Consider the following 17633-nt stretch of genomic DNA (forward strand, 5'->3'; position numbering starts at 1 on the left):
TGTCGTTTTAAAAGGCAAAAAATAAAATTGAAATACAAAGCGTTTTTCCTTTTCACGATAAAAAAGGGATATACGATTTTTTTAAAAAATGCTTTGATTTTCATTTTTTATTTACGATAACAAAAAATAAAATAAGTAAGAGACAGAAACGAAAAAAGGTCCGTTTTTTCGTTTTCTGAGACCGGAAGTGGTCATCAGCAAGGGTGGAGCCAAACAGAGTACGGTGCACAGACTGTAAATAAATGTTTTGTTTTTTTTAGTTTTCATGGTCAAAATGAAAGATCAAGTGGCCGATCTTAAAATAAATCAATATCGATTTTTTTATTTATTAAGTTTTGCGACGCAAGGGGGCGTGGTAACTTGATTGACAGTTTGTCTGGAATGACTGACAGTCTGGAGGATGTAGCCGAGACTCTGCTCTCCTGGATTGGATTAATTCTGATATGGTTACTGGTGGTTTATCGGTGAAGAAGTAGAACCTTTTCCTCAGACACTTTTCCTGCCTGTTGGCTTGTTTTAACCATTTTGCTCCCTTCGCCGGATTCTACCAGCAGACACTGAAAGTTCGGTAAGTAGGCTAAATGTTTATTTTCTTATCGGTACCGCTTTTAATGCACTTCATATGCAACTTTCGTGAGAGACAGCAGGTCCGATTTGTGGCACTGGCAGCGAGCAGTGACACTTTTTGTGGCACCGCTGCGGTGCCACGGTTAATGCCACTGCCGCAGTGACACTTTTTGTGGCACCGCTGCGGTGCCACGGTTAATGCCACTGCCGCAGTGACACTTTTTGTGGCACCGCTGCGGTGCCACGGTTAATGCCACTGCCGCAGTGACACTTTTTGTGGCACCGCTGCGGTGCCACGGTTAATGCCACTGCCACAGTGACACTTTTTGTGGCAAGGCGCCGGATGCCACGGTTAATGCCACTGCCGCAGTGACACTTTTTGTGGCACGGCGCCGGATGCCACGGTTAATGCCACTGTGCAGTGACACTTTTTGTGGCACCGCTGCGGTGCCACGGTTAATGTTAACGGCCAACCTGCGCACCCCCCGCAGGTTGGCCCGCTGTTCGATTGTTTACAACAAACATTTTCGCCCGAAGCCACATCTACTTGCCGACCCCTGGTTTAGGGGATACCACGGTCAATGCCACTGTGAGGTACTACGGTTAATGCCACGATCTGGTAGAGATGTCACATTATAAGCCAGTAGGCTACTTTTACCGCTGTTTGGACGAGATGCTACGGTTAATGTCACTCTTTGGGGGAGATGCCACTACTACTACTACTATCAGGATGGGGTTATCCGATTCTGTGGTTTGTCCAGTGACCGTATTAACCTGAACGAACTAGTGGTCGTTGCCCCTTAGGGGCGCTAAAGACACTAGTTATTTGAGGGAAGAAACTGCTGCCAAATGCTGGCAGACTGGAATAATGTGAAACAAATTCATCTTTAGTTCTCTTGAAATAGGCTATTTTATTTCCATTTTCATTCAGTTGTTACGCGTGTTGTGTGGATTGTCACCAGAAAATATGTTTACTAAAACTGTTTGAAATAACTTGTCTGTGTGCTTTCTTGATTATTACAGCAGGCGTGGGTTACAACTGCCACAAGGATGCCACAGCTGATGTTGCTTTTTGGGAAAGATGCCAGGGATGTAAACATGATACATGAATAAAAGCATATAAACAATTGTGCTACAATTTTGAGGAACAATTTTACAATTTATATGTTTTAATGAAACGGAAAATCCAATTACCAAAATATACACGGACCAATTTGGTTGGTTGGTGTCACTCTGGGAATAAGGAAAGGCGAATAATAAAATAGCTATATAAAAATGTGAAAAGATGTGTAAATTACATTTTAATTTAGATCCAGTTTAATTCTTCAGAAAGTGTAGAGTTAAAATGCTACATCTATTAGCCCATATAAATTATAAAAACATAAACTATTCCATTGTTTGTTTTAATGACATCTACAGTATACTGATCTGTATCCTTCATTTTCAACAGTGCAAACCCAGTTCATACAATACTTTACGATACTAGCTCTAAAATGAACTTTTAAAAAATATTATATTCTAATGTTTAACAAACATTCTAAGGATATTTTGCTTTTCAGTTGATGGTATTATAAGATTTAAAATTAGCTGAGATTCAACATTTTAGTGCCAAATTTCGGTGGCATTTTGAGAATATCAGGGCTATAGACTGTTTTGCATGACAACAAAGGATACAAAACAAAATTGAAGAAAATGCTTCCAAAATTCCGATGACAGAATGTCTTATACAACATTCCTGTAATGTGATACATTAACAAAGATAAAACATTTTGCTGCAATATTCTGCGCATGTTATTGAGGTAGCACACTGCAGAACACGGACATTGCACACAGCGTCACATTATAACAGAGGAAGGACATTCTCAATGTTACATTTGGAAAATATTTTAATAATGTCAGGCCATAATGGTCTTTAAAAGTTGTTACCAAACATTTCTAGAATGTTTTTGAAGATCTTCCTACCTTTAAGAACATTCTGAGAAGTTGAAGAAAGATAAAAAGATAAAAAAGAGTATATTTAGAACAAAAACATACTCATGTGTTACATGTTTTGTAGTGTACTGAAGTAAACTTTTATTGTTAAACAGTGGTGAGGTTTCCACAATATACAGTGACACACTATGTACAGTACAGTGCTTTCCCATCTGTCACAAGGTGTTTAGGTTTTTCCAGTATCTGATATCCCGTAAAAGGTTGTTCCCTCATCAGCTGGGCCACCATCAGAAACGAAACAACCTGCACGTTAAAAAGAGGGGGGAAAAGAGCAGGATCCTGGTTAACTGCCAGTAATCAACTTCTGAAAACAGACATTTTCTCTTCCTTTGAAATATTTAAATGCCACAATATTGCAGTGTAAACTTACTACATAGTGTTGTGTAATGTAGGACTTCTGGCAATCAACAATCCCTCACAGTGCTTCCAAAATGTTTTTACATAAAGCTACCCCCAGATAAGTGTAACAGTGTAAGAGATGTGTTAATTGTGTAGATGATGTGTTGTTTGGATGCAATTTAGAACAGAAATGAATGAATGAATGAATTCATTAATATTAAGGTGCATTTCTTGTCAGCAGTATTTTGAAAATCAGCTCAAACATGTCATAAAATCTTTCATACCTCCACCAGAAAAACCAGTGGTGACACCCAGATGATAAAACTCAGTATAAACTGAAAGGCCATCTCCACCTTCACCTGGCAGCCCTGAAAAAAAAAGACATTTCATAATAAAATCTTAAAAACAGAGGTGTCCGATCAGGCGTTCATGCCATAGCTTTTACAAATTTATCTGGATGCTCTTACCTCTGCATAAAGCTGCCATGACTCTCCCACAGAGCCATTACAAGAGGGGAAAGTAACGTTGCAGCAGCTGTGAGGAACCCAGAGTCCTCCAGTTCGATTAAACCAGGAAGTTTCCAGCCAATCCCTGTAGTCATGGACACCGCAACACTGGAACTAACAGGCATATAGAACCAAACCGTTGTTAGTCAATATAAAACACTGGAAACCTTCTAGAAATAGACTTTTGGTTCACATGAGAGTTAGGATTTTGGTTTGCTTTTTTCTTGTGATGATGCCATCTATATAGATGATTTGAGTTTTTTTGGTTTTGTGGAGCTGGAGAGGAAACAAGTGAGGAAATCGCAATAGCTGAGTGTAGCTTAAGACAGCTGTCAGTCAAAACAAATACATCTACAGCATCTTTAAGCCTTAATATTCTCCTAATGGAAAGTTGCCATCAAGAGAAAGTGATAAATTTCCATTTTTATGAGGAGTGGGAAGCTTCAATACAGGCTCAGTTGTTGCTGCTTGCTTTCATGTCCCTTATTGTCTGCATTCTATTTTTAAAATGCTGCACAATTTCTACTAATTTTGCACAAAAAATGAGATTGTTGCATGTGTATGTACATATGGCAGAGTTGGCATGATTGATCACACCTCTTCTTGCGTGGCATCCATGGTCCAAGAGTTGGGGTCGTCACTGCTGCCCGTGTACGTCTCAAACACAACACTGAGATTAGCTATCTCTGTCTCCAGCTGCATGGAAAGCCAGTGGACACAAAGAACATAAATATGTATTTTTTTTTCCCCAGAAAATTTGCCGGCTAGTTCATATGATTTTTCCTGTACCTTAACTGAGTGGAAATAAGCCAACGCTGCAGCTGTACTTTCCAGGCAAAAGATCACAACTAGCAGATAAACAAACTGGAAAGGAAAACCTTTTATTACGAACAGTCCACATACTGATAATGGATACAGATGTTGACATTCACGCTGATATCCTCACCAGTCCCTGCAGGCAGGAGGAACCCCTGAGGCTTGGCCAGGAGCCGAGACACCCGGTGGCCAAAAGGAAGGCAGCGCTGGTCAGAGTGAGGATAGCTGGCAGGGTGATGTAAACCTGAGAGAAGAACAGGCTGCTTTTACTGTACTTCATCAGCAGGTAGACTCCACTCAGACCCACCATCAACCCCAACACCTGGTTCATTTAACAACAAAGACGGACAACAACAGAATTATTTAGGCTTCAAAGTTCTACAAATCAGAAATTCATTAATCTTTTTCAAAGAAGTGTGTCAATAAGTAGGGACATATTCATGCTGCTTTTGAATTTAGCTGTTAAAAATCACAACCAAGAGAAGATCAACTCATTTCAATAGCTTATTGGTGTTCTCAGCTGTTTCCTTATAGTTGAACCCAGCAGCTGCCAGCCTTACATAATCAGTGTTGCATTGATCTTGTTCTGTAACTCTTGGCAATCTTGGAAGTGAAATTTCAATGCTTTCTTGCGGGAATACTTGTTTAAAACCACATGCAGGCCACTGCAGCTCCACGTCATTGTATTTTAACTGTAGAATACTCAAAATAACTTTATTTGTACTGCACTTTGTTTGCTTGACAACAAGACACATTTACAAATTAGAAAACAATTTCAGTGTCTTTTTTTGGGGGGGAATAGTCTTCAAATTTGTCTTGCTTTTAAGAAGAACATTCTGGGAATGAAAAGACACGCATTTTATTTGGGTAGAGGCAGAAGTGTACAAGATAATGGAATATAATAAAGTCTCACCTACCCACAGAAGTTGACACATCAGCTGCAGTGTTGTTTTTAAAGTGTTTCTCCTCTGATCACTCATATTCAGGCTATATCCACCCTGAAAATACTTAAAATTGGCACAATTATAATTGAGCTATGAAGTCTGTGACGGTCTGTAAAGAAAGCATCATCTCTTTGGTGGAACAAGGAAAGGCTTTAGCCACGTTGGTCTTCACAGCTTTGAGCAACTTCTCTTCCGTGATGTGGACAGATGAACTTCCCCAATGAAAGAGGAACACCTTTGGTTTAATGTGAGAATTCACCCCAACAGCTTCTAATGATTTCTGTGCTTATCAAGGGGGGGGGGGGGGGGGTAAACGTTATGTCCTGAGCATGATCCATGATATCTTTCTGATGGATTTAACACAGGTTCAGTATTTACCTGGAATAGCAAAGAGACCTCCAATGTCTTTCAATCAGATCAACATTGCCCTCTTGTTTATTAAAATTAATAAAATATCCCAAAATCACAATTTAACCATTGTTTTAAAAAGTTCAAGTACAGTGTGGACATCTTGCTTTTTTCAAGATCCACATTGTCTGTGATTTTACTTGATATTCTTTGTAATTTCACGTCAAATGTTAGTCATTTAAACAGGTTTTTGATGTGTTTTGCCTGTTTATTGTAGTAAACTATAAATTAACACTTTTAAATGCGATTTTGTGATTTATCTGTAATTTAACAAAACAGGAAAAATCTGTAAAATAACATTAGTTCTAAAATAAAATTAATCACCATTTTAAATCTGTAATATACCTATTTTTTCCAAATGAGAGCAAATATATGTAAAATATGGTTAAAAAGTAATTTTAAAGTCAAATGTTGAAAAAGAACAAATTATTAATTGTAGAAAAGAAAACAAGTTTTACGGGTTAATGAGTAAATTAATGCTATTTTTCTATAATTTCCCATATCTGTAATTTGCCAAACAGGGAAAATTGGTTAAAATAAATACATTTAAAAAAATGAAATCACCCGTTAAGCTTCAGTGTACCGCCGGCGGTACACTTACTAATTTGCATAGGAATTTCAAGAATGTCCGAAGGCTGCAAACGCGATTATACAAACACTATACATCCATGGAAAGCTTAGAGTCTCATGAATCCGCCGGTATAAACCACTTTCAGATGTGATTACCACATTATAAACACATTTTTCCAACAAACAACAAAAATTTAAAGGGACACATAAAGGGCATAACTCACCTTTGGACGGTCTTTTACCGGTCAACGATGAAAATAATCCACAAAAACCGGCCATAATCCAAGAGTAGTCATCCAGACAATACCAGCAAAGTATAATATTTTGTCCACAACATGTCTAGAAATAAGTAAATAATCCACAAATAGCTCGGCTCCGTGCACGTCCACGCGGCGCTGCGTGTTCCATAATTCACTGCATTTTTGTCCATAATTTTATGAAGCATTCAGAAATCCACACGGTCTCAGTCTGAAAATGGTGACTGAAGCCTAAGCTTTCGATTCCAACCGGATTTCAACCAATCAAGTGACTCATCGCTGCCTCCGAAGCCTAAACAGCCAACTGTTGCCGAGACTGATGGATCTGGACGTTCCTTATATCATCAGTAAATCCTGAGCAAATCACGTCGGAGGAAACGTTTGACTGACAGGGCATGTAGCCAATGAGCTTGCTGAATAGCCGAGAGGCGGGTTTTAGCGGCCCAGTGTATTTTTTGACACCTCCGGCTCTCCTGCTGCGGCCAGAAGCTGCTGCTTTTCTCTGTCTCCATCTGTGCCTCTGATTCAGATCAAGATCCACACTGAAGCTTATCTGAAGTGATTTTTTGAGTTCTTTATGAGTTTTTGGAGTGAAAATAATGTGAAAAAGGGTTGATAAACGAACACATACCATTTTTGCCCAGGGTGTACATAGGGTGTCCAAAATTGACATAATTGGGCATATTAGTACAAAAACGTGTGAAACACTCATTTCTTGTAGTATTGCTCTGAAATTTTGTCCTGAACTATGTAAGACCCCAGGCTGTTGCTTTTTTGTGTTTCAAGCTGTCACAGTGCTGCCACACTAATTTTCAGGTGTTTTATTAGGGAAAAAATTTAGGCGAGATTAAAATTCATCCTAATTCAGTGTGTTCCAACATAAATAACTCTGTGCCAGTAGCACCAAGAATAATTGTGACTGCACTGGGTGACAATTCAGGTTGTCAGCTTTCAAAGGAGATCCCAACCATGCCTGTACTCCAAACAGTTCAAGAACAGCATTCAATTTACTTTCTGTACATCTTCAATAGAAATTTCAGGCGAAAATTGACCGCAGCTTATTGTTATAAAAAAAAACACAGGTAACCATTTTTGCTGTTTTGTTGTTTATCTGTTTGTTCTGTTTTTGTTCTTGACTCTTTTCTTTCGGTTTTAAAGGGAAGAGGCATTCTGCAACAGAATGACAGCAAGTCTTACATTTTACATATTAAATGAATATAGCTGACGGATTACTGCGTAAATATTGTCTCATGGCAAATCTAGTTCCACTATTTTATATACTGTTGCAAACTTTTCTCTGCAGAAATCTTGTAAAAGATGTAAAATCTTGATCTGTAGCATTGAAAGTAAATACAGTCAATGTTGCGACTGTATTCATAATCTATTCCAACACACGCCATAGCTGAACATTCTGGAAAATTATCATGTGTTTTTCAAAAAAAGTTCAGAATATTTTAAGTTTTAATCAGACATCATTCCCCAGGACTTGACAACAGAGAATAGCCAAGGGGACCGGATTTAATGCCCATTACAGTTTGAAAGTCGAAGAGGGTGACTTTAATTTTGTAACAAAAATCATGGATAAGTTTTTGTTGTTTAAGCGTCATTACTGTGCATCAGTTGGTGCTTGGTGAGGTTCCTGTCAGCTCTGTGTTCAGTGGTCTGTGTCAGAGTTTCTTCCTCTTCAGCAGCTGCAATCGGTTCCTGATGTAACAGTTCAGAGTCTCTGCAGTCTGACTGAGGAGGTTTTTGTACAACGACAAGTCACTGTGTCAACACATCGGCACTGTTTATTACGTGAACACTCTTACAGTAGTAAACTGCTGCATCTTCAGCCTGAACTCCACTGATGGTCAAAGAGAAGTCAGAGCTGCTTCCACTGCCACTGAACCGAGATGGTGTTCCTGAATGACTGATGCTCACATGTCTTACAATGAGCTTTGGAGTCTGTCCAGATTTTTGTTGGTACCAGAACATACATGAACCATGAGTGCACGAGGCAACATTCTGGCTGGTCTTACAGGTCAGAGTGACCGTGGATCCCGGAGTAAATGTCACCACTGGAGGTTGAGTCACAGTCACCTGACTGCTGCATCCTGCAAACACAAAGAAATGATTCATTTATCAGCAGAAATAAATGAGACAAAAGGCAAAACATCATGTCTGAAATGTTGCTGAGTGAATGAACCTGTAAAACAGCAGCAGAGCAGCGTCCAGATGAGGATGGAGATGAGAGTCATGGTGGTTGTGCTTTCTGCTGTGTTGACTGACAGATGTGAGTCCTGCAGTGTTGAACTCACAGGACTATAAACCTTCTCACTTCACATCAGCTGATGATGCAAAGCCTCCTCTCTATGGAAATGATTTGTCTGCTGTCAACACACTGGAGGCAACGTGGGACACAAGATGAGGAGAAACACTGTTTGGATTTACACTAAATATCATCTCAATGAAACAGAAGATGATTTGTTTTAAACATCTGGCTGCTTTAATTTGACTTAAAGGGTTATAGTAGATAAATTTCACATCTTAGTTCAGTTATAGAAACACTTAAACAATTCTAGAGAAACAAACAGTTTCCATTTCAGGCATTAAGAGACATAAAGCAACGTTGAAGAAGTCAACTTGATGTGTATGACACTTCAGTCTCCGTGTCATTAACAAGCTTTGGAGACACAAAGTATGATTTTTTTTTCCTTAATTTATGGTTGATCTGTTTTCACACTTTGAGAGGTTTTAAAGGTCCCATTTAATGTCTGGATTAAAGAAGTGGACATTTTTTAATGATGGATGCTATTTTTTAGGATGAGTGGAAACAACAGCTGCACTGATGAATAACGGAAGCTTGTTGGACATTTACTTGGACAGTATTTGGCCGTTTGTGCTGCCTTGTAGCTCATTGGGAAATCTTCATTTTTGTTGACAGAGCATTTCCAAATAAAATTCGTAAGAAGGTGTATTGATTTCTTCATCTGTCAAACATTGCATTTTGATGTTTGGTCCTAATAATGTTGCTGTGACTGTCATTTCAACTTTTTCTAGAAACAGGAAACATGAAGAAGAACAATTGTGTGAATGAAATCAAGCTCATAAGTGAAATGTGTGATCAAGAAAAATATCTCAGGTTCACTGCTAAAAATGAGTGTGTTTTTTCGGGCAATAAATGTATTTTACAAAATAACAACCAACACACATCATACAGAGTTGATTTATATTCAAATAAAGTTGGTGGTGCTTGGTGAGGTTCCTGTCAGCTCTGTGTTCAATGGTCTGTGTCAAAGTTTCTTCCTCTTCAGCAGCTGCAGTTTGAGTTCCTGCTGCCTGAGGAGGTTTTTGTACGACAACAAATCACTGTGTGAACACCCAGGCACTGTTTATTTGGTCATAAGCCTTACAGTAGTAAACTGCTGCATCTTCAGCCTGAAATCCACTGATGGTCATTTCATTGTTTTGTCCGTCTCCTCTTCCAGAGAATCGAGAAGAAAAGCCATCTGTGGGATTTTTACCAAGTTTGATGACCAACTTTGGAGCTTGTCCAGATTTCTGCTGATACCAGACTACTCTACTATCTCCATCTGACCAAGAATCAACTTTTGGGTTGATGTTACAGGTCAGAGTGACTGTGGATCCAAGTGAAGATGTTTTTGCTGCAGGCTGAGTCACAGTCAGTTGACCACTAGAACCTGGAAAAAAAAAAAAACATTGTCAGAAATTAGACAAAAGTATTGAATACCTTTAGGTTGTTGTTTGTGGTCATCGGTGTTGAAATGGTTCAGATAAAAGTATTTCAACAGAAAATGTGATGTTGAAATGAGTCCTGACCTTGGAAGCAGCAGCAGAGCAGCGTCCAGATGAGGATGGAGATGAGAGTCATGGTGGTTGTGCTTTCTGCTGTGTTGACTGACAGATGTGAGTCCTGCAGTGTTGAACTCACAGGACTATAAACCTTCTCACTTCACATCAGCTGATGATGCAAAGCCTCCTCTCTATGGAAATGATTTGTCTGCTGTCAACACACTGGAGGCAACGTGGGACACAAGATGAGGAGAAACACTGTTTGGATTTACACTAAATATCATCTCAATGAAACAGAGGAAAGTATTTTCATGTTAAAAGTGAAGATGAGGATTTATGGATAAGTTTTGTCCTCTTTGGTTGGTATGACATGTTTGTATTCTGATGTTAGTTTCATCAGGAAAAAATATAATTTACCAAATTGTCTTTGAAATAATTATGATTCAAATCATCTTGAACTATTATCTACGTGTCAGTGTAATTAAATTGGGAAGACATGTATTTTTTTTACAATCAGAGAGTAATTGTGTCTCTGTCCGTTATGGAAAAGTGAAACTTGATTCAAATCTGAAAAAAGCAAAAATATATCTTGTTAATTTTATAATCTATACCTTCAAATAACTTTGTAGATTCATCTAAGTCATTTTATGTGGTGTTATTTGAGTATTTTCAGTAGTTTGATGGTTGTTCTCAGTGCAGGAGGTTTTTGTACGGCCACTCAATGAGTTTGTATCACTGTGGTACACTTTTGGTGGAGGAACCAAACTCGTCGTTGACTGTAAGTACCAGATTTTTTTATTTTTTGCAATCTTTAGCATTTATAAATATTTATTAAATCCTCTTTCAAAATGTGATGAAGGTCAGTGTTATATTTGATGTTAAATTTTCTCATTTATCAAATGAAGTTGGTCTCACTGAGAGGCTTCACTGATTTGAAAATTCATTCAGCTTCACAAATTACAAAATGAAAAACTCTGATTTTTATAAGAGATGTAAAAATAAAATGCGTTTTATTTTTGCTTGTTAAATATATTAAAGTAGAATTTGTCTAAGAAGATCGTTCCAACTGTTACCTGAAATGTTCACACTTTTCTTGATTTATTTAAAAAATAATAAGAAACTTTTTTTTTAATGAAGCTCTGATATTGTTGTCTGTCCAATAAATATAATTTTACCGTAAATGCAGATCAACTCTGTGTTCACGGTTCACTCATTCAGTTGGAAGGAAGTGAAAGAGACAGATGACAAAGTCTCAACTGTTTTCTCATCAGTGTTTCAACTCTGTCAGTTTGAACATCAGAAAACCGTCACAGAGATGAACTTATTCACTGTCAAAAGTTATCAGACATATCTGATCATGTCATTAATAATCTTCACAGATCAACCTTTCACTTATTTCCACTTCAATCCACTTTGATACTGAGTGATTTATGGTGCAACAGTAAAACAAGTTCTTGTGTTTCATCAGATCAGACTGATGAAATGAGCAGTGTGTGATTTGTCCTGATTCCCAGCCTTCATTGTAACTCCTGTGTGTTGTCTCCCTCCTCTCCTCCCCCTCTCTCCCCTCCAGTGGGTGTGGTGCGCCCCACCCTGACCGTCCTTCCCCCCTCCACACAGGAGGTGCAGCAGAGCAGTGCCACACTGGTGTGTCTGGCCAGCGGGGGCTTCCCCTCAGCCTGGAGGCTGGGCTGGAAGGTGGGGGGCAGCAGCAGGTCCTCAGGGGTGTCAAACAGCCTGGAGGTCCTGGGGAGGGACGGCCACTACAGCTGGAGCAGCACCCTGAGCCTCCCTGCAGAGCAGTGGAGGAAGGCGGGCTCAGTGAGCTGTGAGGCCAGTCTGGATGGACACAGTCCTGTCAGTCAAAGCCTGGACCCTGAACGCTGCTCAGAGTAGAGCTTCAGCAACAGCTGCTGTGTGGAAATCATGTTTGTGAGATCTTCATCAAGCTGCACATCTCCTCTCTTCTCATATTTCTGCAATTCATTGCAAATTCTATGTTAAATCAGTGATGTGAAACTGATCTTTCTCATGTTCTGCTTCATATCCAGTAACCAAAGGCTTGAAATAAAAGTGCAGTTTAAAACTACTCACTGTCTTTGTATTTGTTTTGTAACATATTATTCATGCATCTAATCTTATATTTCCATCTCACTTCTGATTAACATGCAGTGAAGTTTCCAAAAACAGTTTTATGATGAATTAATATAGTGTGAAATATCAAGTATATGTCTCTGATTTTTTTTAAATCCTATGACCACATTATGATGGTAATTTATGCGACAAATTAAAACATAATAAAATACTTTTATCTGTGTCCTTCAGTGGACTCATTAACAAACTCTAAATTGAATAGTTTTAATGATTCACATCTAATTTAAAACAATGAGTAAGATGCTGAAAATGTTCTGGTTTTATTTGGTTTCTGTGTTTCTGCTTGATCACTCTTGTGTTGTGTTCACTGGACCAGTAATTCTCATCACTGTCAACCTTCTGCACCTGCAGCATTCACTTAAACTGTGGGAGGTTTTTGTACGACTCTGTATCACTGTGTGAACACAGTTGCACTGTTTACAGCATAAACACCCATACAGTAGTAAACTCCTGCATCACCAGCCTGAACTCCACTGATGGTCAGAGTGAATTCAGGCTCTGATCCACTGCTGCTGAAATGACTCGGAGTGTCAGATTGACGTCTGCTGATTTTATAAAACAACAGTTTGGGAGGCTGTCCAGCTTTCTGCAGATACCAGCTGAGATCATCATCAACTCCTGAACTTGCTGAACAGCTCAGAGACACAGTTTCCCCCAAACCAACAGACTTTGATGCAGGAGACTGAATCACAGATGGACTGGCTCCTGATCCTGGAAATAAAAACAGGGAAAAATACATTATCTTTAGAAATTACAATGTGCAGCATCAAACAATGATAAATAGAATCACAGTACGTCTGACCTTGAAGTCCGAGCAGCAGCGTGATCAGTGGAGTCAGAAACATGGTCACCAGGATTGATCTGACTGTCAGAGACTCTGCACAGACTTTTCTCACTGCTTCATCTTAAGCTGCTTCAGGAGCAGTGATGCACAGCAATCATTCAAAACACAGCCTGCATCATCAAACACATGCTTGTGCTGCTGTGAAAAGGTGGTTGAGATGCAAAATGAAATCATCTGTCAGTACAGTTACATCAGTGGACCGATCCAATCTGTTTTCAGCACAAAATCACATTTAAAATTAACTTCTGAGAGAACATCTTGATCACATGTTCAGGCTAAAATGAATTATTTGTAGCATCTCACTCTGTTTTTTAGAAGTTTTGTCTCAATCAGACACAAATGATGATTTTTCTCTCAGTATAAAGCTGATTCCATGTTCATCACCGTGTTTCTTAAATCGTGAAAAGTCATTTGAAAGAAGCTTCTGGAGTGTTTGTGGGATCCAAATGGAACAAAAATCAAAACTGAGAGAATTCAGTCATTAAACTGGATGTTTTCAAAATGTGACATCATTAAAACATCCCAATGATTTCTAAGATCTTTGATGTCTTCCTTAACAAGCACTGCAACAAATTTCCTCACCAGAATTTGACAGTATTTTTTCTTACAATACTTTTACATCCATTTACTTTAACACAGATTTCTGAACTCTACAGTAGAATATTAGGTTTACTGTTTAAAATAGTGCTTAGCTTCGACAATAATATACTTTTTTATTAAGTGTGGTCATGAAATTAAGCAATAATTGGAACTGTAGTTTTCTGTAAATTAAAATATTTTAGCTACATTGACTGCTGACAAACACCATTAAAAAACTGTTTGTCTTTCATCTTTGTGGTCCAGAATTGAACACTCTGTTTAATATTAATGTGCATAGGCCATGAACCAATGAAGGATAGGGCAAACTGTGCCTTTGTCGATTGGGAATATGTGCTGAAAGACAGCAATGTCATTCCAGACCTTCATTCTCTCTGCTGCCTCCATCCTCTGAGCAGCTCTGGAAGAGATACGAGGACCGGCTGAAACTTTAGAACCTGAAACTTCTTAGTGATGGAGGAAATGTTTCTCCTTTCTAAAATGAAATTAACATGATGTGTATTTCATTTGATAATGTGTTGATCAGGATTAAAAACTGAAGCAAAGATGTTAAAACATTTTTTGAGATTAAATCTTGTGATTGAAATATGTAATGGGCCAACTTCTGTCCTTTAAGTTAGAGGGAACACAACACGTGAAGAATCTTGTTTTGCAAAAACTTGAGTTACAACTGAATTAATATTTCAGTGTAAATGTGTGCTTGGTGCTTGGTGAGGTTCCTGTCAGCTCTGTGTTCAGTGGTCTGTGTCAGAGTTTCTTCCTCTTCAGCAGCTGCAGTTGGTTCCTGCTGGAACAGCTCAGAGTCTCTGCAGTCTGACTGAGGAGGTTTTTGTATGACGACAAATCACTGTGTGAACACTGGGCCGCTGTGAACACTCTTACAATAGTAAACTGCTGCATCTTCAGCCTGAACTCCACTGATGGTCAAAGTGAAGTCAGAGCTTCTTCCACTGCCACTGAACCGAGATGGAGTTCCTGACTCAAGTGTTTTCGCAAATTTTACAAGGAGCTTTGGAGTCTGTCCAGATTTCTGTTGGTACCAGAACAAGGCGTCATCACCATCGCTATATCTAAAACATTCTGGCTGGTCTTACAGGTCAGAGTGACCGTGGATCCTGGAGTAAATGTCACCACTGGAGGTTGAGTCACAGTCATCTGACCACTAGAACCTGAAAAAAAACCAATATTAATATAAAATATGTTAAGAATTTCTTACATTTACATTTTTGTTGATGGTCATCATTGTTAAAACAGTTCAGTTAAAAATATTTCAACAGAAAATGTGATGCTGTAATGAGTCCTGACCTTGGAAGCAGCAGCAGAGCAGCGTCCCGATGAGGATGGAGATGAGAGTCATGGTGGTTGTGCTTTCTGCTGTGTTGACTGACAGATGTGAGTCCTGCAGTGTTGAACTCACAGGACTATAAACCTTCTCACTTCACATCAGCTGATGATGCAAAGCCTCCTCTCTATGGAAATGATTTGTCTGCTGTCAACACACTGGAGGCAACGTGGGACACAAAATGAGGAGAAACACTGTTTGGATTTACACTAAATATCATCTCAATGGAACAGAGGAAAGTATTTTCAAATTAAAAGTGAAGATGAGGATTTATGGATAAGTTTTGTCCTCTTTGGTTGGTATGACATGTTTGTTTTCTGATGTTGGTTCTTCAGAAGAATTACTTCAGAAAAATATCACTTTCCAAATGTTTTCTTTTTAAATAATTATGATTGAAATCATCTTGAACCATTATCTACGTGTCAGTGTAATTAAATTAGGAATATGTGTCTTTTTTATAATCAGAATGTAATTGTGTCTCTGTCAGTTGCGGAAAAGTGAAATTTGATGGAAATCTTAAAGAAACAAAACACATCTGTTAATTTCATCATCGATGTCTTCAAACAACTGTATAGATTCATTGAAGTCTGTTAATGGGGCTTTATTTGGGCGTTTTCAGTAGTTAGATGTTTGTTCTCAGTGCAGGAGGTTTTTGTACGGCCACTCAATGAGTTTGTATCACTGTGGTACACTTTTGGTGGAGGAACCAAACTCGTCGTTGACTGTAAGTACCAGAATTTTTTTATTTTTTGCAATCTTTAGCATTTATAAATATTTATTAAATCCTCTTTCAAAATGTGATGAAGGTCAGTGATTATATTTGATGTTAAATTTTCTCATTTATCAAATGAAGTTGGTCTCACTGTCTGAGAGACTTCACTGATTTGAAAATTCATTCAGCTTCACAAATTACAAAATGAAAAACTCTGATTTTTATAAGAGATGTAAAAATAAAATGCGATTTATTTTTGCTTTTTATATATATTAAAGTAGAATTTGTCTAAGAAGATCGTTCCAACTGTTACCTGAAATGTTCACACTTTTCTTGATTTATTTAAGAATTAATCAGAAACTTTTTTTTAAACGAAGCTCTGATATTGTTGTCTGTCCAATAAATATAATTTTAGCGGTAAATGCAGATTAACTCTGTGTTCACGGTTCAGTAGTTTCAGTTGGAAGGAAGTGAAAGAGACAGATGACAAAGTCTCAACTGTTTTCTCATCAGTGTTTCAACTCTGTCAGTTTGAACATCAGAAAACCGTCACAGAGATGAACTTATTCACTGTCACACATTATGGAACACATCTGATCATGTCATCAATCATCTTCACTGATCAACCTTTTACTTATTTCCTCTTCAATCCACTTTGATACTGAGTGATTTATGGTGCAACAGTAAAACAAGTTCTTGTGTTTCATCGGATCAGACTGATGAAATGAGCAGTGTGTGATTTGTCCTGATTCCCAGCCTTCATTGTAACTCCTGTGCGTTGTCTCCCCCCTCTCCTCCTCCTCTCTCCCCTCCAGTGGGTGTGGTGCGCCCCACCCTGACCGTCCTCCCCCCCTCCACACAGGAGGTGCAGCAGAGCAGTGCCACACTGGTGTGTCTGGCCAGCGGGGGCTTCCCCTCAGCCTGGAGGCTGGGCTGGAAGGTGGGGGGCAGCAGCAGGTCCTCAGGGGTGTCAAACAGCCTGGAGGTCCTGGGGAGGGACGGCCACTACAGCTGGAGCAGCACCCTGAGCCTCCCTGCAGAGCAGTGGAGGAAGGCGGGCTCAGTGAGCTGTGAGGCCAGTCTGGATGGACACAGTCCTGTCAGTCAAAGCCTGGACCCTGAACGCTGCTCAGAGTAGAGCTTCAGCAACAGCTGCTGTGTGGAAATCATGTTTGTGAGATCTTCATCAAGCTGCACATCTCCTCTCTTCTCATATTTCTGCAATTCATTATAACTTTTATGTTAAATCAGTGACGTGAAACTGATCTTACTCATGTTCTGCTTCATATATTTTTGTAAAAATGCCCAAATTTCAACTTCAGCATCAAATAAAAGTGCAACTTATAAAAAATGACTGTCTTTGTGTGTTTGTATTTCAGTAGGATTTTATATATATACTTATCAGTGTTCATGAATGAAATTCTAAACTTCTGTTCATCCATCCATCCATTCTCTATACACCGCTTTATCCTCACTAGGGTCGCGGGGGGTGCTGGAGCCTATCCCAGGTGACTTGGGCGAAGGCAGGGGGCACCCTGGACAGGTCACCAGTCTGTCTCAGGGCTACATATACAGACAAACAATCACACTCACATTCACACCTCCAGGCAATTAGAGTTATCAATTAACCTCAGCATATTTTTGGACTGTGGGAGGAAGCCGGAGTGCCCGGAGAAAACCCACACATGCACAGGGAGAACATGTAAACTCCATGCAGAAAGATCCCAGGCCCACCCCGGGATTTGAAACGGGGATCTTGTTGCTGCAAGACGAAAGCGCTAACCACTACG

At 39.1% G+C, this 17633-nt stretch overlaps 1 protein-coding gene, 1 long non-coding RNA gene and 1 gene segment (V, D, J or C); 1 reads left to right on the forward strand and 2 right to left on the reverse strand.

Moving 5' to 3' along the window:
- The window catches only part of LOC127533691 (Ig kappa chain V region Mem5-like), a 63359-nt gene that overhangs the window by 44752 nt on the left and 974 nt on the right, over nucleotides 1-17633 (reverse strand).
- LOC127533692 (uncharacterized) lies at nucleotides 91-16801 on the forward strand. Its single transcript, XR_007941450.1, has 3 exons — nucleotides 91-568; nucleotides 9870-10972; nucleotides 16659-16801. It is a non-coding gene; the product is annotated as an uncharacterized LOC127533692 (long non-coding RNA).
- Nucleotides 1888-5418, reverse strand: tspan37 (tetraspanin 37). 2 transcript variants are annotated; one of them, XM_022218919.2, is made up of 7 exons: nucleotides 5138-5418; nucleotides 4351-4464; nucleotides 4194-4268; nucleotides 4002-4100; nucleotides 3366-3518; nucleotides 3183-3266; nucleotides 1888-2802 (listed from the first exon to the last, which is right to left on the reverse strand). In XM_022218919.2, the coding sequence occupies exons 1-7, from the start codon at nucleotides 5198-5200 to the stop codon at nucleotides 2686-2688; spliced, it is 705 nt and encodes a 234-aa protein (XP_022074611.1). In that variant the 5' UTR covers nucleotides 5201-5418; the 3' UTR covers nucleotides 1888-2685. The 2 variants fall into 2 exon arrangements, with proteins under 2 accessions (XP_022074611.1, XP_022074610.1); XM_022218918.2 differs by having other exon boundaries at nucleotides 1889-2802; nucleotides 4351-4542.

Source organism: Acanthochromis polyacanthus, chromosome 1, assembly GCF_021347895.1.
Source record: "Acanthochromis polyacanthus isolate Apoly-LR-REF ecotype Palm Island chromosome 1, KAUST_Apoly_ChrSc, whole genome shotgun sequence".
Classification (NCBI taxonomy): domain Eukaryota; kingdom Metazoa; phylum Chordata; class Actinopteri; family Pomacentridae; genus Acanthochromis; species Acanthochromis polyacanthus.